The sequence below is a fragment of the Macaca fascicularis genome, chromosome 6 (assembly GCF_037993035.2).
Source record: "Macaca fascicularis isolate 582-1 chromosome 6, T2T-MFA8v1.1".
NCBI classification, from domain to species: Eukaryota; Metazoa; Chordata; class Mammalia; order Primates; family Cercopithecidae; genus Macaca; species Macaca fascicularis.
In genome coordinates, this window is record NC_088380.1 from 17832801 (window position 1) to 17856450 (window position 23650).

The following is a 23650-nucleotide window of genomic DNA, read 5'->3' on the forward strand; positions in this document are numbered from 1 at the left end:
TATTTCCAATGCATTTCCTTTTGAACACGCAAGGAATGCTGACTATTCAACAAACAGTAGTTGCATAAAGAAGATTTTTGGTCCCATGATCTGGCTGAAGCTTTGCACAAACAGCTGCTTATCTCATGAATGGAATTTCCTGTTAATATTCTTGCAGGCTAATTGTTCATCAAAAGTACAACAAATGTCAACAAACATCAGAAACGTGTTACATCTTAATATTTAAGAGACAGCAGAAATAGTTCAGATGTTTTACTTGCTGGAGCTTAAAAGGCAAGAGTGCAATCTTTAGCTTTTGTCACGAACTAGTCTTGATGGGATTAATGCTGTTCACATAAACCATTTGTTTTAAATGCCCTCTTTCCTGTTAATTTACAACATGTGGCTTAAGATAGCACGGGATAAGGGAAGAAACAAAACTGTAACTTCAAACAGTATAGTTGAAAGCACCTTTGGTTTGAATGGATTTAATAGACTTTTCATCCCAACTACATATGGAAATAAATTTTCTTAGAATAAAAATGCTTCAAATGGACTCTTAGGCTGAGCGTGGTGGCTCATGCCTGTAATCCCAGCCCTTTGGGAGATCGAGGCAGGAGGATCACTTGAGGTCAGGAGATCAAGACCATCCTGGCCAACATGGTGAAACCCTGTCTCTACTAAAAATACAGAAATTAGCTGGGCATGGTGGCGCATGCCTGTAATCCCAGCTACTTAGGAGGTTGAGGCAGGAGAATCACTTGAACCCAGGAGGTGGGGGTTGCAGAGAGCTGAGATCACACCACTGCACTCCAGCCTGGGTGACAAAGCGAGACTCCATATCAAAAACAAACAAAAAAAAGGACTCTTAAATTCCGTGGCAGTAGGCCGGGCGCGGTGGCTCAAGCCTGTAATCCCAGTACTTTGGGAGGCCGAGACGGGCGGATCACGAGGTCAGGAGATCGAGACCATCCTGGCTAACACGGTGAAACCCCGTCTCTACTAAAAAAATACAAAAAACTAGCCGGGTGAGGTGGCGGGCGCCTGTAGTCCCAGCTACTCGGGAGGCTGAGGCAGGAGAATGGCGGGAATCCGGGAGGCGGAGCTTGCAGTGAGCTGAGATTCGGCCACTGCACTCCAGCCTGGGCTACAGAGCGAGACTCCGTCTCAAAAAAAAAAAAAAAAAAAAAAAATTCCGTGGCAGCAACCACAAAGACATCCACTTGTCTAAGTGAGAGGTGGGTTTCCAAGGGTGGAGGTCCCAGAAGTAGGAAGTAATATCACCAGACTATCAGGGTTCGGATCAGAGGCGAAAATTTAGAATCAGTAGAAACTTCCTGAAACACCGACAACAGATTTTTTTTTTTTAAAGCATTTCCAGGTTTTCGTCTTTTTTTCTCTCAGTGAAAGCAGCATTTTGCACTGAGGTGTCAATTCAGGAGGTGTTTCAGGAAGGTGCTCGGGGAAGATATTTTAGTACAACGCTCCAGCCTCCTTCATAATACTAATCATGCCCTATTTTCCTTTCCTTAGCCCTAACAAACTCAGAGTGCTGAAACACTGGAAGCCAGCTACACGTCTTTTTCCAGATGGTATGCATCTTGTTCCTCTTTCAGACACAGGTGAAAATGGAAGCTTCTAGAAACTGGAGTTTCCTTTTCATCTTGTTGGCATCTTCCCCTGGGGAGAGGGATAATACCTTCACAGGTACTGGGAGCCACTTTTTGGGTTATGAGGAGGGAAGTTTAGTTAGCCCCACCTCTGCTGTCTTGTCTATTCCTGCACAGTTTTAGGTAGGAAATGTATCCATTGGATATTTGTGTTTAGTCTTTTTTTTTTTTTTTTTAAGACGGAGTCTGGCTCTGCTGCCTGGGCTGGAGTGCAGTGGCACCATCTCGGCTCACTGCAGCCTCTGCCTCCTGGGTTCAAGTGATCCTCCTGCTTTAGCCTCCCAAGTAGCTGGAACTACAGGCACGCGCCACTGTGCCTGGCTAATGTTTGTATTTTTTAAAATAGAGATGGGGTTTTGCCATGTTGGCCAGGCTGGTCTTGAACTCCTGGCCTCGAGTGATTTACCAGCCTTGGCCTCCCAAGGCACTTGGGATTATAGGCGCCAGCCACTGCACCAGCCCTGGCTAATTTTTTAAAAAAGTTTTTTTGTAGGTTGGGTACAGTGGCTCAATCCTGTAATTCCAGCACTTTGGGAGGTGGAGGCAGGAGGAACACTTGAGACCAGGGGTTTGAGACCAGCCTGGGCAACATGATGAAACCCTGTCTTTACTAAAAATACAAAACATCTTGGATTACTTGAGCCTGGGAGGTCGAGGCTGCAGTGAGCTGTTATTGTGTCGTTGCACTCTGGCCTGGGTGGCAGAATGAGACCCTGTCTAAAAAAAAATATATATATATATACACACACACACACACACACACACACATATACACACACATATATACACACACACACACACACACACATATATAGTAGAGACAGGGTTGTGCCGTGTTGCCCAGGCTGTCTCGAACTCCTGGGACTCAAACGCTCTGCTCACCTCAGCCTCCCAAAGTGCTGGGATTACAAGTGTAAGCCACCATGCCTGGCCGTTTTAGTTTTTTATTTTTTGTTTTTTTGAGACGGAGTCTCGCTCTGTCGCCAGGCTGGAGTGCAGTGGCACGATCTTGGCTCACTGCAGCCTCTGCCTCCTGGGTTCAAGCAATTCTCCTGCCTCAGCCTCCTGAGTAGCTGGAATTACAGGTGCGTGCCACTACGCTTGCAGCTAATTTTTTTGTATTTGTAGTAGAGACGGGGTTTCACCACATTGGCGCGATGGTCTTGATCTCCTGACCTCATGATCCACCCGCCTCAGCCTCCCAAAGTGCTGGGATTACAGGCGTGAACTACCGCTTCCGGCCCTGTTTAGTTTTAAGAACCTCCAATTATGTGATAATAAGTACTCATAAACCACTACTACCGTCTTCCCACCCCTGGACTAAAGTAAGATAAGTGACTGAACGTGGAGGATGGCATTATCTACAGGTTACTGTCTATCAGTCATGCTCTGTGTTTACACATAGTGCTTTCATTGTTCAGTATAGCTGCGTTTTCTGGAGTAATAAAGTCTTCTCAATCTGCGATACAATCGTAATGTATGTTCATGAGTTTAACAAACATTTAGTGGGCGTCCTTCCTCATGTGCTCTGCTGTGAGGGAGGCACAGGGTGAGTAAGAGGTTTTTGCTGCCCGAAATGTACTTGAAGCAGGAAGATGACATAAGGAAGGCATTGGCAAACTATGGCCCGAGGGCTAGATCTCAGGACATCGCCTGGTTCTATAGGTCCTGCTAGCTAAGGATATAAAGGGTTACAAACCAGAAGAGAGTATGCAGCAGTGATTTATGTGGTCTGCAAAGCCTAAAATATTCACCATCTGGCTCCTGACAGCCAAAGTTTGCCAACCCTTCACACAAGGACTGTAAAGCAAGGTAGAATGTTTCAGGATCCCTATCAGGAGTGGCTAAAAGGCCACTGGAGTGCAGAGAAGAGAAACTCTACTCTCAACGCATGGGATCAAAGAAAGGTCTGTGGATGGAGGGAGTGAGCCATAAAGGAAAGGAAATGTGTGTTTCAGTGAAAGGATATGGAACAGAAACCGTTCCTGGGCAAGGGAAACAGAAAAAAGAGCAAGCGACCAGGTGAGTGCTTCACCACACACTGGGATGCCCTGGAAAGCTCTTAAAATGTATTCACGGTTGGGAGCGGTGGCTCATGCCTGTAATCCCAGCACTTTGGGAGGCAGAGACAGGTGGATTGCCTGAGGTCAGGAGTTCGAGACCAGCCTGGCCAACATAGTGATACCCTGTCTCTACTAAAAATAGAAAAAATTAGCCGGGTGTGGTGACAGATGCCTGTAATCCCAGCTACTTGGGAGGCTGAGGCAGAAGAACTGCTTGAACCTGGGAGGTGGAGGTTGCAGTGAGCCGAGATCGCACCATTGTACTCCAGCCTGGGCAACAAGAGTGAAACTCTGTCTCAAAATTTTAAAAAAAAGCTGGGCGCGGTGGCTTACGCCTGTAATCCTAGCACTTCGGGAGGCTGAGGCAGGCGGATCACGATGTCAGGAGATCAAGACCAACCTGGCTAACACGTGAAACCCTGTCTTTACGAAAAATACAAAAAAAAAAAAAAAGAAAAAAAATTAGCTGGGCGTGGTGGCGGGCGTCTGTAGTCCCAGCTACTTGGGAGGATGAGGCAGAAGAATGGCGTGAACCCAGAAGGCGGAGCTTGCAGTGAGCCGAGATCGCGCCACTGCACTCTAGCCTTGGCAACGGAGTGAGGCTCTGTCTCAAAAAAAAAAAAAAAGTAAATAAAATAAAATAAAATGTATTCATGTTGGTTGGGCATGGTGGCTCACACTTATAATCCCAGAACCTTGGGAATACAATGCAGGAGAATTACTTGAGGCCAGGAGTTCCAGACCAACCTGGGCAGCATAGTGAGACCCCATCTCTACAAAAAATTTAAAAATTAGCCCAGTGTGGTGGTGTGTGCCTGTGGTCCTAGCTACTCAGGAGGCTGAGGTGAGAGGGCTGACTGTGCCCAGGAGTGTGAGGCTGCAGTGAGACTCTTCCTGGGTGACAAAGACCTTATCTCTAAAAAAAAATAAATAAATAAAATATATTCATGCCAAATCCTAACATTGAAAACAATGGAAACAAATCCACCTAGCTGTATACCAAGTTGGAAACATAGCCACACAGAGAAATAATTATTTCAAGTGAATTTTGACCTCAGTGCTCTGACTAGACACCCCTCATAGGAAATATTGTGAGGGTAGAAAGAACTGTAAAAAAATCTTAAGCTTTCCTCGGTAGTTTTATTAGGAGTTGTAAGGCTGGCCTTGTAATTTTGAAATTCATTTGTTTGTGTTAGGAGCTCAAGCAAATTGGTAAATATGTTACTTGTATTAAAAATCAAGGTTTTGGATATAAAAGAAAGGAAATACAAATTAAAAAATAAAAGGCATGAAGAAGGTTAAATTTTAATTGGGAGTATTGGTACGAATCTGTAATTTCATAGTATTTGTAATTTCATGTATGCATAGCTCCCAGCTCTTGATTTAAAGTGTTTATCTGTGCATGTATTCCTAATGAAGGAACCTAGAGGTGATGGTGTCCAGTAGCCACGAGATACCTGCTGCCGGGAATGGGTTTCTAAAGGCTATTAAAAGGAATCAGATCTCTCGGAGAATGGCTGATCCGAGGCTTGATTCAAGGAAAGTTCAGGGTGAGAATGGGAATCTTACCGTGCCAGAAAGCAAAAAAGTGTCAAAAGCCAATGAAGTGATGTCGAAAGGTTAAGGACTAGTTTGACAGCCTTCCCACCAGGGAAGAATCTTAGAAGAATTTGAGCATTAGTAAGAATGATAAGTGTTAGTGATTGTAAAATGTGGAGTAAATAAAAATACCTACGTCTGCAGTTATAAAAAAGAAAGGAAGAATGAGAAAAAAAGTAGGTCTGGAAGTGACTACTGTAAAACTCTTTCCTCTGGAAATGGGTAATGAGGTGGAAAAATTAGCATTTACTCTGCCTTTATATAAACCAATCAGTGGTTCATCTCAAGTTGATGAGGAAATGCTTTTCATCATGGGAGAATGCCAGCTAAGAAATATAAAGGATGACAGAATTTAAAAACAAATATTCAACTCTCATATGCTGCGGGGAGAAACACAAGATGGTCCAGCCACCGTAGAAAAGAATGTAGCAGTTTCTCATGAAGTTAAACACACATTTACTAAACAACTTAGCGATTCACTTCTAAGTATTTACCCAAGTGAAATGAAAACTTTTGTTCACACAAAGGCCTGGAAGAGAATGTTTCTATGGCTTTATTTGGAATTGCTCCAAACTGAATACAAGCCATCTGTCCTTCAACTTGGGACTGCATAAACAAATTGGAATACAATGGAACACAATGGAACACAGTTCAGTAATGAAAAGGAAAAAACTGCTGATGCATAGAACAGCACGGAGGGATCTCAAATGCATTGTGCTAAGTGAAAAAAAACAAAAACAAAACCAGACTCAAAAGCCTGTACAATGTATAATTCCAGGTGTGTGACATTCTGGAAAAAGCAAATCTAACAAGACAGAAAAAAGATCACTGGTTGCCAGGGGTTGGGGCTGGGCAAGAGTTGACATGGAGGAATTTGGAGGGGGTAGTGGAACTGCTGTATATCGTGTTTTGTTTTGTTTTGTTTTTTTGAGACGGTTGCCAGGCTGGAGTGTAGTGACGCGATCTTGGCTCACTGCAACCTCTGCCTCTCAGATTCAAGTGATTCTTCTGCCTCAGCCTCCCTGAGGCTACAGGTGCACGCCACCACTCCCAGATAATTTTTTGTATTTTAGTAGAGATGGGGTTTCACCATGTTGGCCAGGATGCTCTCCATCTCCTGACCTCGTGATCTGCCCACCTTGGTCTCCCAAAGTGCTGGGATTACAGGTGTGAGCCACCTGCTCTATATCTTAATAGTTGTGGTGGTTACATGAATGTATACATTTGTCAAGACCTGAAAAACTACAGAACAGAGGGTGAATTTTTACTGCCATATAAATTATTACTTAATAAAAGAGTAAAAATATGACCCTTTTTTTTTTCCCATTTCCAACCAAATAATTATTTCAGACAAAGTCATTAATGGGTGGCAAAACTACTGGGCAAAATTTCATTGGGGAAACAGTATATTCATGTGCCAGATTATGACAGGTTCCTGGCTAATTGCAAATAAAAAAACATGTTGTCATGGAAAGATATGATGACCATTCCTTTCATCAAGGGATTAAGTTCAGCATCACTAATAGTATGACAAACGGACAACATGTACTACCTGGTGTGATGGGAAGGACCCATCTCCTATGAACTGCACTTGCCTCAAATGCTTAATCTGAATATAAATTCGCTAGACTTAAACTTCAGTTTACAGGACCAAGTGGGAAAACACACACAAGTTAAATGCCACCATGAAGAGAGAGTCAGACCAAGACAGATTGTCAACTCTTCTATAAGAAAGTTGTCAGCCTGGGCACGGTGGCTCACGCCTGTAATGCTAGCACTCTGGGAGACCAAGGTGGGTGGATCACAAGGTCAGGAGATTAAGACCATCCTGGCCAACATGGTGAAACCCTGTCTCTACTAAAAATACAGAAATTAGCTGGGCGTGGTGGCGGGTGCCTGTAGTCCCAGCTACTTGGGAGGCTGAGGCAGGAGAATCACTTGAACCTGAGAGGCGGAGGTTGCAGTGAGCCGAGATCTCACCACTGCACTCCAGCCTGGTGACAGAGCAAGACTCTGTTAAAGAAAAAAAAAAAGAGCTGGTCTGCTTAAAAAGTCAAAATAAGAAGTAAATAAGAAGGTCGGGTGCAGTGGCTCATGCCTGTTATCCCAGCACTTTGGGAAGCTGCGGCAGGTGGATCACCTGAGGTCAGGAGTTTGAGACCAGCCTGGTCAATGTGGTGAAACCCCATCTCTACTAAAAATACAAAAAGTAGTCAAGTGTGGTGGTACACGCCTGTAATCTCTTCTCTTATTGTTAGATAGTTCCATGCTTAAACTTAGGGGTCAAACGTCAAATCTGCAAATTATTTTCAAATAGTTCAGTAGTATCTGTCTTCTATCTATCTATCTATCTATCTATCTATCTATCTATCTATCTATCTATCTACCTACCCATCTAGTGTATTGCAAAATATTCACAACTATAATGGATCTACAGATCTGCATGTATTATTTGTCCAATTTTGATACTAAAATTTTTTATAAAACTAGGGAAAAAAATTAATACCAGATCCCACTCCAGACTAAATAAATCAGGATGTACTGGGGACAGGACCTAAGCTGCAGCACTTTTAAAAAGAACTCCAGACGCTTAAAAAAAAAAAAAAAACAAAAAAACCCCCCCAAAAACATAAAATGACCATTTTATTTGGCTCCTGGATTCTGTTGGTCGGGAATTGAGACAGGGCGAATAGGTGATGATTTGTCTTTGTTCTCTGATGTCTGGGGCCTCAGCTGGGGTGTGGTGGTGCCTGGGGTCTGGGGTCATCTTGGATGTATCTTCACACACATGTCTGGCAGTTGAGCCTGGCTGCTGGCTGGAACCTTAGCTGGGCTGTCGGCCAGAACACCTCCCTGTGGGCTCTGCATGGGGTCTCCCTGCAGAGTCTCCTGGTGATTTTAATGTGAAGTCAGAATTTTCCCGAACTTGAACAATCATTAGCATTACCTGAAGCATTTATTAAAATTCAGATTTTCTGACCAGGCGTCATGGCTTTATGCCTGTAATGCCAGCACTTTGGAGGGCCGAGGCGGGTGGATCACTTGAAGTCAGGGGTTCAAGACCAGCCTGGCCAACATGGTGAAACCCGACTCTACTAAATATATAAAAATTAACCAGGCTTGGTAGTGGGCGCCTGTAGTCCCAGGTACTCGGGAGGCTGAGGCAGGAGAATCGCTTGAACCCTGGAGGTGGAGGTTGCAGTGAACTGAGATTGCGCCACTGTACTCCAGCCTGGGTGACAGAGTGAGACTGTATCTCGAAAAAAAAAAAAAAAATCAGATTTCCTGACGTCTTCTCTGGGTCTGGGGTGAGGCCTATCAAAGTTAAAACTCACCAAAGTGTTTCTAAGAGAAAGGGAAGTTTGAAAGCATTGACCTAGGCATCAGCCTGGCAGTTCCTCTAAGGTTCCAGATCTGTCCAGACATCATGTACCAACTACCACAGAAAATGGGAAATGTCACATAATGCTGTTCTATTTCTGAAACTTTGTCCCAGACTATTCCTTTGATTTCTAGTTTGTCTTGCTGCCTACAGCTTTGTCTTTTCCTTTGCTATGAATATGATTCTCCTAAGGTTATATATATGGGTCTTGCTGCTCTAGTTAAAACACTTGTCTCACTTGACTATGCCTTTGGAACTTCCTTAGGCGAGACATTATTTTTCCTTTTTCCTTTTTTTTTTTTTTTTTTTTTTTTTTTTGAGATGGAGACTCACCTTGTTGCCCAGGCTGGAATACAGTGGTACAATCTCCACTCAGTGCAACCTCCGCCTCCCAGGTTCAAGTGATTCTCCTGCCTCAGCCTACCAAGTAGCTGGGATTACAGGTTCTTGCCACCATGCCTGGCTAATTTTTGTATTTTTAGTAGAGACGGGGTTTCACCATGTTGGCCAGGCTGGTCTTGAACTCCTGACCTCAGGTGATCTGCCCGTCTCGGTTTCCCAAAGTGCTGGGATTACAGGCATGAACCACTGTGCTCGGCCAAGACATGATTTTCTAGGTATAGAAATTAGATAGTTTTGAGGTAAAATAGGAGAGAGAAAAAGAAGCTAGGTCATATCAATTCTTGAATGCCAGGCTGGGGAGTTTGACCTTAAGTCAATATGCAGTGGTAATCCAGAGAGGATGGATCATGAATTCAAAAGGATCAGGGATGTACATTCAGAACGGTAATCAGGAGCAGTGAAAATCTAGAGGCAGGGAGAACAGACCAGGGCCTAGGAGAAAAGTTATGGAGCATTTACCAAGATGGCGCCAATCTCAATGTTAAAGAGAAGATGGATCTGCGACATGTTGTTTAAACATCCTTTACAGACCATTGTCACATTCCTTGGCATCATGTTGGTTTATAAAATAAAATGAATCAATATTTTAAGAAGAAAGATGACGCTGCTGATTTCTAAGCTCCACTCTGACTGGGTTCTGGGTTTGTCAATCTGTATTTGAGGTGATCAAATGAGATGAGACTCTTCTGCATGCATTGTTTTCTTTTTGGCCAACAGGACTCAAGCTGAGCTAAGCTTTGGATCTGTGGGCATGTTCCTCAGTAGTGTGATTCTCCAGCCAGCTGAGCCTCCTATCATAACCTAAAGCCAAGAAAGACCTTCTGTCCCCAGATTAGAACCAGAGAGATGGACTGTCTTCCAGGGAGGTTCCCACTGGTATCTGTTAAGTGATTACCTAGATATATGTGTTTGGTTTTGTGTGTGTGTGTGTTTTTTTTTTTTTTTTTTTTGAGATGAAGTCTCACTCTGTTGCCCAGACTGGAGTGCAGTGGCGCGATCTCAGCTCACTGCAGCCTCTACCTCCTGGGTTCCAGTGATTCTCCTGCCTCAGCCTCCCAAGTAGCTGGGATTACAGCTATTTGTATTTTTAGTAGAGATGGGTTTCACCATGTTGGCCAGGCTGGTCTCAAACTCCTGACCTCAGGTGATCCACCCACCTCGGCCTCCCAAAGTGCTGGGATTACAGGCGTGAGCCACCGCTCCCGGCTGGGTATTTATTTATTTATGTATTTATTTATTGTAAAGTTCTACCTACATTTAATGGAGATATAGTTTCCGTTAGTTATTTAGAAATAAAGAGTAACTTCTAGATGAATCCAGGACAGGTCATCAAATTACAGCCCACAGCCGAATAAGGCCAATGCCTGCTTTTGTAAAAAAAGCTTTACTGGATATAGCCGTGCTCATTCTCATTCTCATTCTCATGTGTGGTCTATGGCTGCTTTCAAACTACAAAGGCAGAGTGGAGTCATTGCAATGAAGGCTGTACAGCCTGCAAAGCCTGAAATGTTTACTATCTTGTCCTTTATGGAAAACATTTGCTGACCCCTGATCCAGGAGACTGGCTTTCTCATCAACTGATGGTGTGATCTTCTGCACGTTGATGATCCTGAAGGACAATGAGGGGATTGGAAACTTCTTTATCCATTTTCTTTTATGTCTTGAAAGTCCAGTTGGGAGAGACTTGGCAATTTCAATTCTCCTTTTTGTGTGTTTTCTTTGAAGTTCTTATTCTTCTTTTAAGGGAACTGTGACTAGATTTTTATATTTGGCAGAACTACAGTCAGGTCTCATCTGTGATTTGTGCTGCAGCAGTTAAATCCATGGGCTCTGGAGCCAGATTGCTCATATTCACATCTTCACAACTCCGCTTACTCCCCGTATAATCTTGAGCAAGCGATTTGACTGCTCTGTGCTTTAGCGCCAACTATACTAGTAGAACCTGCTGTCTATGGTTCTTGGGAGGATTAAATGAGTTAATGCATGAAATAAGCAGGACAGTAAGTAGCTGGCGTACAGTCAATATTCTGTAAACATTAACTCTTTTTAGTATTGATTTGATATAGGGTCGTCTACAGCCAACACTCTTAGATGAAAGTTCTAGCATTCCTCTTGTCAATGATGACTTATGATTTAGGCAGGAGGGAAGAATCTGTTGTGTGTTGTCTGAAATCAGAGATCCCTGAAATCAGACAACAGACTTCACGTCTTCCAAGTGTTTCTCAAAGTGTCCTCTCTGGACTAGCAGAATCAGCATTCCCTGGGAACTTGTTAGAAATGTAAATCATCAGGCCCCATCCAAGAGTTATTGAATCAGGGACTCTACGGATGGGAACTAGCAGGTGGTGTGCTGGTAAAGATTTAACAACCAGCTCTCCAGAAAGCACATACCATCAAGTTGCTGATTCCAGTGGTTTAAATTCTCACACTATGACTGATTGTAAGCTATCAACCTGCTGTTATTGACTGTGGAGTTGGGAAGAGGTGCGCACAAGAAGCTCTCCTGAGCTGAGAGGAGGAGCCGGCTCCAGCACACTGCTGGCCCAGCCATCTGTGCTTCAGTAAGCTTTTCAGATGATTCTGATGCACGCTCACATTGGAGAGGCATTGAGCCTGCAGATCTCCAAAGAGCATGCTCACCTTGAGTCCTGAGAAGAGAGCGCAGCAGAACCTGGACTTTGGCACTAGAATTTCTGGGTGCAAATTCAACTCCCAACCACTTCTTGACCTTGAGCAAATGCCTGACATATAGTTAAGCATAACTGCACGTTGGTTGTTATTATTGCTCCAAATGCATGTTTGCCACAGCCAACCAACACCTTCTCAAATACTAGGAGGAGCTCTAAAACCTTTACTGCTCCCCAGAGCCCCTAGGGAAGCACGTGAGGCTGCATTTTGCGGTCGGATCTGTAGTACTACCCCAAGGGCTTTGGTGTGTTGTACATTGTCCTTCATGGTGAGTATGTATAGTGGAAAATGGTTTTTATTCTCTCATTTTATATGTCAATAGTAAAAAAAAGGCAACATCAACGGGGGAATTTACAGAGTCTTATTCTCAGGCTGGGTTGGGGTCCGGGATGTAGGCAGGGTGGAGGCTCATATTTGCACTTTAGTAACAGAAACTACTTAACTACTTTGTTTGAGAGGGGAAAGAGTGTCTAATAAATTATTATTATTATTTTGAGATGGAGTCTCACTCTGTCGCCAGGCTGGAGTGCGGTGGCACAATCTCGACTCACTGCAACCTCTGCCTCCCGGGTTCAAGTGATTCTCCTGCCTCCACCTCCCAAGTAGCTGGGACTACAGGTGCTCACCACCACGACCAGCTAATTTTTTGAATTTTTAGTAGAGACGGGGTTTCACCGTGTTAGCCAGGATGGTCTTGATCTCCTGACCTCATGATCTGCCTTCCTCTGCTTCCCAAAGTGCTGGGATGACAGGCGTGAGCCACCGCGCCCAGCCAACCAATTCTTATAATTCCAATTTCCACCACAGTAAAATAGACTGTGTGTGTCAGGGTGCCTTGCAGGCAGAGAGGCCAGGATGGTCAATGTGAAATCTAATGAGGCTCCTTAAACCCTGCTGAGCTTCTCACCCAGTAGCCACACTCATACCCACAGCTCTGATCTCACCAGCGTCTATGCTGGTCTTCCCTCCTGTGTCTCCTTCATTGTTGACTACCAACCCAGCAGCCACCTCTCCTTCTTCCTTGTGAACACAGCCCTGATTTTTTTCAGACACCACGAGAAAATGTGCTCGGGGAAGGTTTACCCTCATCCACCTGTGGGAGTGGGCTCTGATTCCAGCACTGTCTGACAGACCTTCCTGGATGATGGAAATGGTCTAGAGCTGCACTGCCCATTATGGAGACCACCGGCCCCACGTGGCTACTGAGTACCTGAAATGTGGCTCCAGTGACCGGGCAACTGGATTCAATTTAATTTAATTTAATTTGTATTGTGTTTTGAGATAGAGCCTCGCTCTGTCACCCAGGTTGGAGTGCAGTGGTGCTATCTCGGCTCACTACAACCTCTGTCTTCTGGGTTCAAGTGATTCTCCTGCCTCAGCCTCCTGAGTAGCTGAAATTACTGGCATGCACCACCACACCGGGCGGATTTTTGTATTTTTAGTAGAGACGGAGTTTCACCAAGTTGACTAGACTGGTCTCAAACTCCTGACCTCAGGTGATCCACCTGCCTCAGCCTCCCAAAGTGCTGGGATTACAGGCGTGAGCCACCACGCCCAGCCTAAATTTTAAATTTTATTTAATTTTAATTTAAATCTAAATTGCTTTTTGTGGTTAGGAGCTACCACGGGAAATAGCACAGATGCTCTAAACCATGATAATTTCACTCTCCTTTGCCAGGTATTGGCTCAGACATCGCTGTGTGGCCCAATCCTGACCTAGAGGCTCTGACAAAGGCATGAGGTCTGGGAAAGAGTTTTCTCCCTGCTAAAGGAGAGAGATGCCCAGGAGAGGTCCATGTCATTCTTATCCCTTGCCTTGTCCCCTCCAGCACTTTCCTTCCTGGCCTGCACACTGTTATGTGCGGTGTGAAAGCCTGCTGTTTTGAGAACGATCTTGTGACAGTGAGGGGATGATAAAAGTAAATAAAGATGACAAGAACTAACACTCATAGTGCTTATTATATGCCAGCCTCTCCTTAAGCAGTTTATAGGTATTAACTAATTTAATTCTAACAGCAACTCTGGAAGGAGAACTACTGTTCTCTCCAATTGACAGAGGAGGGAATCGAGGCTCAGCGAAGTTTAGTAACTTGTGGGAAGTTTCACAGACAAGGAGCACCAAAGCTGGGATTTGAACTCAGGGAGACCCATGGCAGGGGCTGTACTTCTCACTGTCACGACATCCTGCCTTTCTAGAACCAGAGGAATTGCAGAGAAGCTGCATAACCCCGGAGCCATAAATCCCTAGACTTCTTGTTGCGTGAGATAAACACACATGGTTGTGTTTGAAGTCACTATCAGTTGGATCTCCTGTGAGGTGCAGCCTCAGACATCCTGAGTGATACCAGTGTCTTTGAATGTGTCTCCTTCAATCTGGGTACCCGACTACAGAAGTCCACTGAGTCATTCCTCTATCAGGGGCTGATTCACTGCAGACGTGGGTTAGGAAACCATCCCAACGTCAAAGAGAAACAATCGGTCTAAGGCAGGGGAACGCTGATGTGGCAACACCCAGTGCTGACACCCCCAGGAGGATGCCATCTGGGCCCCACCCCAGAGCTCACAGCAAAGCTCAGCTTGTTGGCATCTGCCCGTTATCTCTGATTCTGAAAAATAAAGTCTGTCCAAAGGCATTGTGGGAATGAGAAGTTCAAAGGCACAGGGAAGCTTGAAAGCCATCTCTAGAAGCCTGTGGTCCATACCTGTAATGTTTCAGCCCTCATTATTCATTATGTTCTCATCGCGTAGTCAGCGTCTGGGTTTCCCCAGTGCCCCGAATTCTCTCTTTGGTGACTAAGAATTTAGGATGACTTGATGACTTGCCATTGGATTTCACCAACTAGGGTGTTCATCTTTCCAGGCTTATGAAAATTTGGAAATATATAAATGCTTAATCCTTTTGATCAGAGGCAAACATGGACTCAATGGAATAACGCTGAGGACCAACTGTCCAAGGTAGTGTGACACACTTTATATTGGGGACACAGCCGACTCCCATTAGAGGGCAGTTGCAGGAATCACCCATAACCGTCCTTCTTCCTTCCTTGTGCCAGGGTGGCCCTTTCTCTCTCCCAGCTTCCCACTGCCCTTCTCCCTCCGCGACCCTTCTTACCACATTCCAGGGTTAAGTAGGGCCTAGGCTGCAATGGCATGATGAATGGGGTCATCTAAGAGGAAGGAAGAACAAATCTAAGTGGCAGAGAGTCCCAGGACCCAGCTCTCGCCACAGTCTTCATTTACCCCTTCACTCACTCAAAAAAGAAATATTGAGCACCTACTGTGTACTAAGCACTGGAGAGACAAGTAGAAAAACTATTTTTTTTTTTTTTAGATGGAGTCTCACTCTGTCACTCAGGTTGGAGTACAGTGGCGCAATCTCGACTCACTGCAACCTCCGCCTCCCAGGCTCGAGCAATCCTCTCACGTCAGCTTCCTGGGTAACCGGGACCACAGGCACACACCACCATGCTGGGCTAATTGTTTGTATTTCAGGTAGAGAAAGTTTCACCATGTTGCCTAGGCTGCTCTTGAACTCCTGAGCTCGGGAGATTCACTTACCTCAGCCTTCTGAAGTGCTCCGATTACAGGTGTGAGCCACCATGCCAGGCTGAAAAACTCTTCCTGGAAGAAAATGTAAGCTGTTTGAGGATTCCTCTGGGGTATTATTTCTTGTTTTCCTCTTTTTTTTTTTTTTTTTTTTTTGAGATGGAGTCTCGCTCTGTCGCCCAGGCGGGAGTGCAGTGGCCGGATCTCAGCTCACTGCAAGCTCCGCCTCCCGGGTTCCCGCCATTCTCCTGCCTCAGCCTCCCGAGTAGCTGGGACTACAGGCGCCCGCCACCTCGCCCGGCTAGTTTTCTGTATTTTTTAGTAGAGACGGGGTTTCACCGTGTTAGCCAGAATGGTCTTGATCTCCTGACCTTGTGATCCACCCGTCTCGGCCTCCCAAAGTGCTGGGATTACAGGCTTGAGCCACTGCGCCCGGCCTCACCTGGCTAATTTTTTTGAATTTTTTAGTAGAGACGAGGTTTCACTGTGTTAGCCAGGATGGTCTTGATCTCCTGACCTCATGATCTGCCCGCCTCGGCCTCCCAAAGTGCTGGGATTACAGGCATGAGCCACTGCGCCTGGCCTGGGGTTTCATTTCTTAATCTTATTTCAGAATTTGGTGTATCCAAAGACCTGGCATTATCTTTAGATCAAAGCTATGAGACAATTAAGTTAGGCATCATTGTCCCATTTTTCATGGGAGAACATGAAGACTGATGTCAAGCAACGTTTTCGTGGGATGTGAGTAACGGGTAGACTCAAGCTCAAACTCACGTCTTCTGACTCATTTATTTTCCGCTGACATGTCTCACCCCAGAGGCTGGCCTGGGCAGGACCAACCACAGCAGGCGTTCACACTGCTCTGAAGCAGATTCTCCAAAGTTCTATTCACCCGAGCCCCCTCATTGTGGGGAGAGGAGGGGTTCACTGGCAGCCCCCTGCATGATCCCGCTGGTTAGTCTTTGAAGTGAAAAGCCTTGAGATCAAAGGAAATATTTTGTTGAACTCAGCTATTTGTCCTTGATCTGCTAAAAACCTTAATTTAATTAGCAATATAAACTTTGTAAAGACTTCACTTTCTCGACTTGGTTCAACTTATACCTTTCTTTTATTTGGAAGTGAACAGGGAAGAAATAAGGAAGAAACAAATAAGAAAGAAAAAGTATCTAAAATATCTCACATAAGACGTGGACTATGCAATATTTCTGTCTCATGAGTATTTTTCAGTGGTATTGACCTAAATGTTTGTACTTATCCTCCAATGAGTAATAAGTTATAGTGGGAAATATTTTGGACAGAATTATCTAGTTGTGCTCTAAAAAGGCAAACTTCCCAGATTCCTTGACGTTTGAAATCATAGTATTTTAAGAAGGAGGGTGCTAGCATTATGACATATTCCTTAAGTCAGGTGCTTTATATATGTTTAAAGAATTCAGTTCTTACAGGAATCTGTGACATAGGTATTCTTCTCTTTAGTTTTCAAAAGAAAGCAAGCAACAGTCTCAGGGTTGCACTGTTTGGAAGCATGGAGCAAAGATTTCAATCCACACTGGCAGACACCAAGCCCTACTCTGTGCTAATAGTTCCCTGTGCTTGTACAGCTGCCTTTATTTATTATTATTATTTTTTAAGATGGGGTCTTGCTATGTTGCCCAGGCTGGTCTTGAACTCCTTGGCTCAAGCCGTCCTCCCATCTCAACTTCCTGAGTAGCTGAGACTACAGGTGAGTGCCACTGTACCTGGCTGGAGCTGCCTTTAGAACTTCACAAATCATCTGGTCTACTTCTTTCCCTTATGTCAGAGCAGAAGTAAATGAGGCCCCAGAACTTAAGGTACCTGTCCATTCCAGATGGAACAGAGAAAAACTCAGGCCACTAACTCTCCAGACGGTGGTCTTTTCCCTTGCACTTCTGTGGATGGTCAAGAAAGAGAAGGATTGTCCCAGGTGGGTGCACGCTACTTCCAGGGTTCTTGAAAAACCTCATGTTAGGTTGGTGCAAAGTAATTACCTTATGTAATTACCAATATGGGTGTGTTTGTGTGTGTGTGTATGAGAGAGAGAGAAAGTTGTGCATCCACCTCTGTGTGTCTGCATTCGTTTCAGACAAACATCTGCCCTAAGCATTTGTTCTAGGGAGGATTCCACGTGGAAGTCGGGAAGCCGCTGGCCAAGATTTCAGGCCCTGATCAATGTCATGCCAAACCTATGTTTGCTGTTATGTAGACGTGGTCAGTATTTTTGGGCAGTCATTTGAGTTCATGGAATCCCACAATGGGAGGTTTCAAATGACTCTGGTTATAAATGACATGGCTAGATGGCAAGCTAAAATTGGCTGCCACTGCCTGTATTTTCTCCTTTCACTTTTCACCTGCTAACAGAAAACAGAAGACGCTGGCAAGTGACTGTATGATTGTTAATATTGATGATATAAATTCACGTTTTCTCCACCAGGCCTCGTGCTTCAAAAAAGAAAGAAAGGCCAAAAAAAGAAATAATAAAAGGCCTCAAAAAAAGAAATAATAAAAGGAAAGAAAAAGAAAGAAAGAAAGAAAAGAAAAGAAAGGAAGGGAGGAAGAAAGTCATGCTATGCTTGAGAAACTCTCAACAGATAAACCAATGTCTCCTCCCACCTCAAGAACAGTAACCAGTTCTGACTTCCTCTAGAATTATCTCCATTGATTCACCCTAAGATGATCTCCCATGATGCACTTTTCTTTAAACAATCTGAAATGTAAACTTCCATGGCTTCTCTGGAGTTTTCAGAAATCAAATGTTATTTTCACCACCCCTCCCCCGTCTCCCACCACTCCCACCACCACCAGCATTTCTTTAGCTGGGAAAATTTTAAGCTTCTTACTGGAAGTTGCTGCCATGTGGTTAAAATCCCCAACAAGTAAAATGTGAGCTTGGCATCAATAATCAGTTTTGTTTTAGAGTCACATTCATCATAGTAAGTTGCAATGAGACAGACTCCTTTTTAACTAGGTTTCTAGTGATTTCCCTGAAATCTAATGGAAATTTTGAATCTAGGAAGAATTTCGTAAAACCAATTGTATGTAATTTGTACTGAGAAATTTAAAAACATTTTTCAATTTGAGTTCCAAAGTAAGAGGAAATATGGAGGAACATGCTCCAAATCTTGTGCCACACATTTTAACATATTCTTTTCTTTCTTCTATTTATTTTTTTAAAGATGGGGTCTCGCTCTGTTGTACAGGCTGGACTGCAGTGGCACAATCATGGCTCGCCGTAGCCTCGAACTCCTGGGCTCAAGTGATCCTTCTGCCTCAGCTTCCTGGGAATGCAGACACCTTCCAGCAAGCCTGACTCATGTAAAACATTTTATAAAGATTTTTCAATATGTTGCCCAGGTGGGTCTCAAACTCCTGGTCTTAAGTAATCCTCCAGCCTTGGCCTCCCAAAACTCTGGGATTACAGATAGGAGCCACCAGGCCTAGCCCTTTCATTTCTTTTCTCTTTTCTTCTTTTATTTTTCTCTTCCCTTCCTTTCTTTCCCCTCTTTTCCTCCCTCTCTCCTTTCTTCCTTTCCTTCCTTCCTTCATCATCCACTGAATATAGTGGCCAAAATGAGTTGACAATTGTCGAATGTTGAGGCCAGGTGAGGGGTACACAGGGCATCGTTGTTCTTTTCTCTATATTTTTGCACGTTTGAAACTTTCCATCATAAAAAAGGAAAAATGAAACAGTGGCCAAGAGAAATGATCCTGGCTTGAGAATTGGGCTGTTCTTAGCTTGAAAGAACCATTGCAGAAAACTCAACAGAAGCAGAAATTACATATAGTTCAAACTCATTTTCCTAGGAGGTTTTTTTTTTTTTTTTTTTTTTAAAGAAGTATTTTGCTGGAACCTAAAAACCACACTCTCAAACGGTTTCAACATAATTCCTCCTGGCAGGAGTCAGAGATGGCTGGCGTACAAGACGGTTGAGAAAGTCCATGACATACAGTTAGTGGCTGGTTGAGATAGTTTCCAAATATAAATGGTTGGAGGACTAGAAAAATAGACAGAAAGCAGTGATTCTGACATTAGTCACATGGCTGCCATACATGACCGACTTTACCTGAGAACCAAAAATAGAGTTTTAGGTTCTTCCACATTGTAGTTCCTACATGTGTTTTTGCTTGGGGGGCGGGGGTAGGGGAACTCCTTACCCGGATTCTTCTAAATAAACAGAATGTACAACCATGCTTAGAGCAGACTGCTCTCTATTTCAGATTTTCCAGGGGAAAAGAGGAATGTACATTAGGCAGATTATTTTACCTCCCTAGTCATGCCAGGGTAAGCTTCCTAGACCAACTAATTCTCCTTCGAGGTCTGGCAGCTCCCAGCTCCCAGCTGCCAGCGGGCCAGGCAGAGTTCCTTCCTCCTCCACCATCTGTGGCCCCAGAGATTCCCCTTCCACCGGGGCCAGCGACCAACTGACCACAGGCTGAGTGCTCCAGGCCCTGGCAGCTCAGAGGACGCGGAAACGGCAGCACACTTGCGGCCCCCCGGAGTCTATCCCATCTGGCCTACCATCCTGTCATCTCCAAGGATCACTCAAGCTCTGGCCAGGCCGGTAATCTGTCTCCTTCACACACCCTTGCCCCCTGCTGCTCTGTGGGGCTTTCCCACGGACTCCTGACTCCTCTTTTACTCCCATGGCAACCCTTTCCATCGGGCTGTCTGGGATTCCTGTTCTTCAGTGGATACTTCCTTCTGTGTCCTCAGTCTTCAAAGAATGCGCACCCTAGCTGAGGTCCCACTCCCTCCAGAGTATCCCGGCTTCCCCCTTTTCACATTTCATCTACTGGGTTGGGGACTCCTTTACACCAATACTCCATGATCACTTGCAATCTATGACTCTTCCTCCTTTTGGAAAATATTCCTGCTCTGTTGAGTCCTTGATATTTAACATGTGTGTGTGTGCGTGCACGGGTGCTCGTGTGTGTGTACATACATAGTGTTCAGTGCTCCAACTTCAATATCCAATGATGTGGGTTCTCATTTTGGTTTTGTACTCACTAGTCTGTGCGACTTCGGTCAAGTTACTTTCTTCAAGGCTTGTTAACTTTCCTATAAAATGTGGACAGCAGTACTTCTACAGCATGGGGTTGTTGTGAGGATTACATGAGAAGATCCATATAAAGTGTCCAGCGCATTTCTGGCATAACTCAGTTGATGTTAACTATGATCACATTTGGGCTGCTCACTTTCCTTTTCAAATCCTCCCACCATCTTGAAAAATGTCAATGTTCTTTGGCACCACACAGCCTGCTCCTTACAGTTCACAGCTTCCTTAACTCTGGGGCGTGTGTTTCTACTGCAGGCCTGCCCCACTTTCTGGCAACAAGCTCCTTCTCCCTGCCTCGGTCACCTCCTTCCTGTCCACCATGTCCTTGTCTTCCCATAGCACTAGCCTAGGACCCTCCCACCTCAGCCAGATAGTCTATTTCACTGAGACCTACACAGTTTGTGGTGTGTACCTGATTCATCTTGTGTGGATGGCATGTTTATTCTGTGGTTATATTTTTCATAATTCATCCATTATAAGGATCCATATGGGGCTGAACCACTTCCTACACCCCACCCGCATTCCCATAAGCCGGATCGCATGCGAAGAATCTGATAATCTCCCTCTTATCTGGAGATTTGGTCTTAGTTCAGCAATGCCCCTGATCCAGGGAGTCAGTGGTCTAGGACACAGACTTGGCAGGGACGTGAGGTGGCACTTTTCAGTGGCCATGACTCGGGGGCTGGGAAGCAAGGAGGCTACAAGGCGGTCTTGAGCATGTGAATCAAGCCTGTGATCTTGGATGAGGGGTGGAACAGGGCCTGTGAGTGGTGGACATGCTCAGCCAGGTTTCTGTGCTTCCGAGTTTTAGGCTTGTTACATTTTCTTGATTTTCTTTGATTTCCCTTTCTCCTTTCTTTAGTACCTTTGAAAATCCCAGTCCGTTTCACTTCTGCTGAAACACAGCAAGGATAAGGGATTTTGCCCTGGTGTGGCTCCGTCTTCAAGATGACAGTTACCTTTGGGAGGCAGAATGCCAGGGGCAGAGGGAGTCCGACGGAGGGCTCTCTATGGTGATCCCCCACCTGTGGCACACAGAGGATGCCCAAGTCAGCCAGCTGAGACCTTCCTGTCCCAGGGACGTGTAGAGAGGGAATCTGGGGAGAAGATTTAGCTTGGTATGTGCCTTATCTTTCCCATCATTCTGAGAGGTGAAGTGGCTGTTTCTCAGAATGGAATGGAGGGGAAGGAAGATTCTGGTGGTTATTGGAGAATTAGAACATGACAAGGGACTCACTCCATTTTGTTTGAGGTTTTATGAATTCTCAAAACATCAGAGGCATTTTTACTAAACAAAAAAAAGGAAAGGTCCTGAAAAGGCAACTCTTGATTGACTACCATTTTGGGGGATTTATTCATTCTTGTCTTGTAGGTGGATAACAAAGAATAAAATATAATTGTATAATACTTTTAAAAGACTACAAGGAGTTGGGAGATCTGTCCACCAGGCTCTGCTCACTCGCTGAAAGGCAACATGATTTACTATAAGATGCTTAACTTTGCTCTATATTTCCTGAGGTTTAAAATAAGATTTGTACTGATCTTTTCCTTTAAACTGACATGAATAATAAGGGAATATTTATGTCAAATAATTTGAGCAACTCAAGGGAGCAACGTGCTTTAAAAACGCCAACCAGACTGTGAAGTTTGTAGGTATTTGAGGAGACCCACAAAATGGACTGGAGAAAATAATGGGCATGTCTCCAGAAATCACCAACAGCTGTGCGTTTAAAGAGAAATAAAAATCATATTTCATATTGAGAAATTAGAATATTGGGGTTGAGTAGACAGGAAAATAGGGAAGAAAAGGAGACGACACCGAAAAAGAAGCCTTAGAACTTTGTACTTCATCAGTTCAACTTCTCTTCATTGTCATTCCCAGAATTCCATTCTACTACTTTTTCCATGTTTTTTTTTTTTTGAGATGGAATGTTGCTCTGTTGCACAGGTTGGAGTGCAGTGGCATGATCTTGGCTCACTGCCACCTCCGTCTCCCAGGTTCAAGCGATTCTCCTGTCTCAGGCTCTGAGTAGCTGGGATTACAGGCGCCTACCACCATGCCCGGCTAATTTTTTATTTTTAGCAGAGACAGGGTTTTGCTATGTTGCCCAGGCTGGTCTTGAACTCCTGACCTCAGGTGATCTGCCCACATTAGCCTCCCAAAGTGCTGGGATTACAGGCGTGAGCCACCATGCCTGGCCTACTTTTTCCAAATTTGGTCATGAGTTTCCTAGGGCTGCCATAATGAAGGACTACAAACTGGGTGGCCTAAAACAACAGAGGTCTATTTTCTCCAATTCTGAAGAACAGGAGTCTGAAATCAAGGTGCGGGCAGGCCCGGTTCCTTCTGGAGCTCCTTCCATCTCTCCGAGCGGCTGACAGTCCTTGGTCTTCCTTGGCTTGTAGACACATCACCCCCATCTCTGCTTCTGTCGTCCCACGACGTTCTCTCTCTGCATCTCAGCGTTCAAATATCCTCTCCTTACAAAGACAGCAGTCATATTGGATTAGCGCCACCTAGTGACCTCAGTTTAACTTGAGGACAACTGCAAAGACCCTCCTTCCAATAACGTTACTTTCACATGTAAAGAGGGGTTAGGACTTCAACATATTTTTTTGGGAGAAGACATACAATTCAACCCAAAACATTGACCAAAACTTCACTTTCCCTGGGCGACCCCGGCATGGCAAGTTCTCTGCGTGGATAAGGCTTCCGAGTGGTTGGTTGTTTTTTTTGTTTTTGTTTGTTTGTTTGTTTTGAGACGGAGTCTCGCTCTGTCGCCCAGGCTGGAGTGCAGTGGTGCAATCTCAGCTCACTGGAAGCTCCGCCTCCCGGGTTCACACCATTCTCCTGCCTCAGCCTCCCGAGAAGCTGGGACTACAGGCGCCCGCCACCACACCCGGCTAATTTTTTTTTTTTTTTTTTTTTTGTATTTTTAGTAGAGACGGGGTTTCACCCTATTAGTCAGGATGGTCTCGATCTCCTGACCTCGTGATCCGCCCGCTTTGGCCTCCCAACCGAGTGGTTGTTTTAACAGGCGTGCCTGGAGGCTCAGGAAGCAGGAGCTACAGGGACCTGCATTGTATTGTAAGCGACATGAGGGTGCCTTGCTGTAGTTTCTTTCCTGGGTCTCATCACGCCTTCTCCTAGCTCTCAGTTGTTCTTCAGCTGGCAATCCAAGAAATGTATTTGTAGTTTAATGAATAAATCAAATACTTTAAAAAATGGGTTAGTTTAATCTTAAA

At 44.7% G+C, this 23650-nt stretch overlaps 1 protein-coding gene and 1 long non-coding RNA gene across 13 annotated transcripts in view; one reads left to right on the plus strand and one right to left on the minus strand.

The window, feature by feature from the left end:
- The window catches only part of LOC102126788 (uncharacterized), a 116153-nt gene that overhangs the window by 64490 nt on the left and 28013 nt on the right, over positions 1–23650 (minus strand). For 11 of the 12 annotated variants that reach the window (XM_065546119.1, XM_065546117.2, XM_065546116.1 and 8 more), the window contains exon 3: positions 15342–15404. The exons of the other annotated variant lie outside the window; for it this stretch is intronic. In XM_065546119.1, the coding sequence (XP_065402191.1) occupies positions 15342–15404 (63 nt within the window). The remainder of the gene's footprint in view (positions 1–15341; positions 15405–23650) is intronic. 12 annotated transcript variants of the gene reach the window in all.
- On the plus strand, positions 1656–19537 carry LOC141406962 (uncharacterized). Its single transcript, XR_012413595.1, has 2 exons — positions 1656–14738; positions 15115–19537. It is a non-coding gene; the product is annotated as an uncharacterized lncRNA (long non-coding RNA).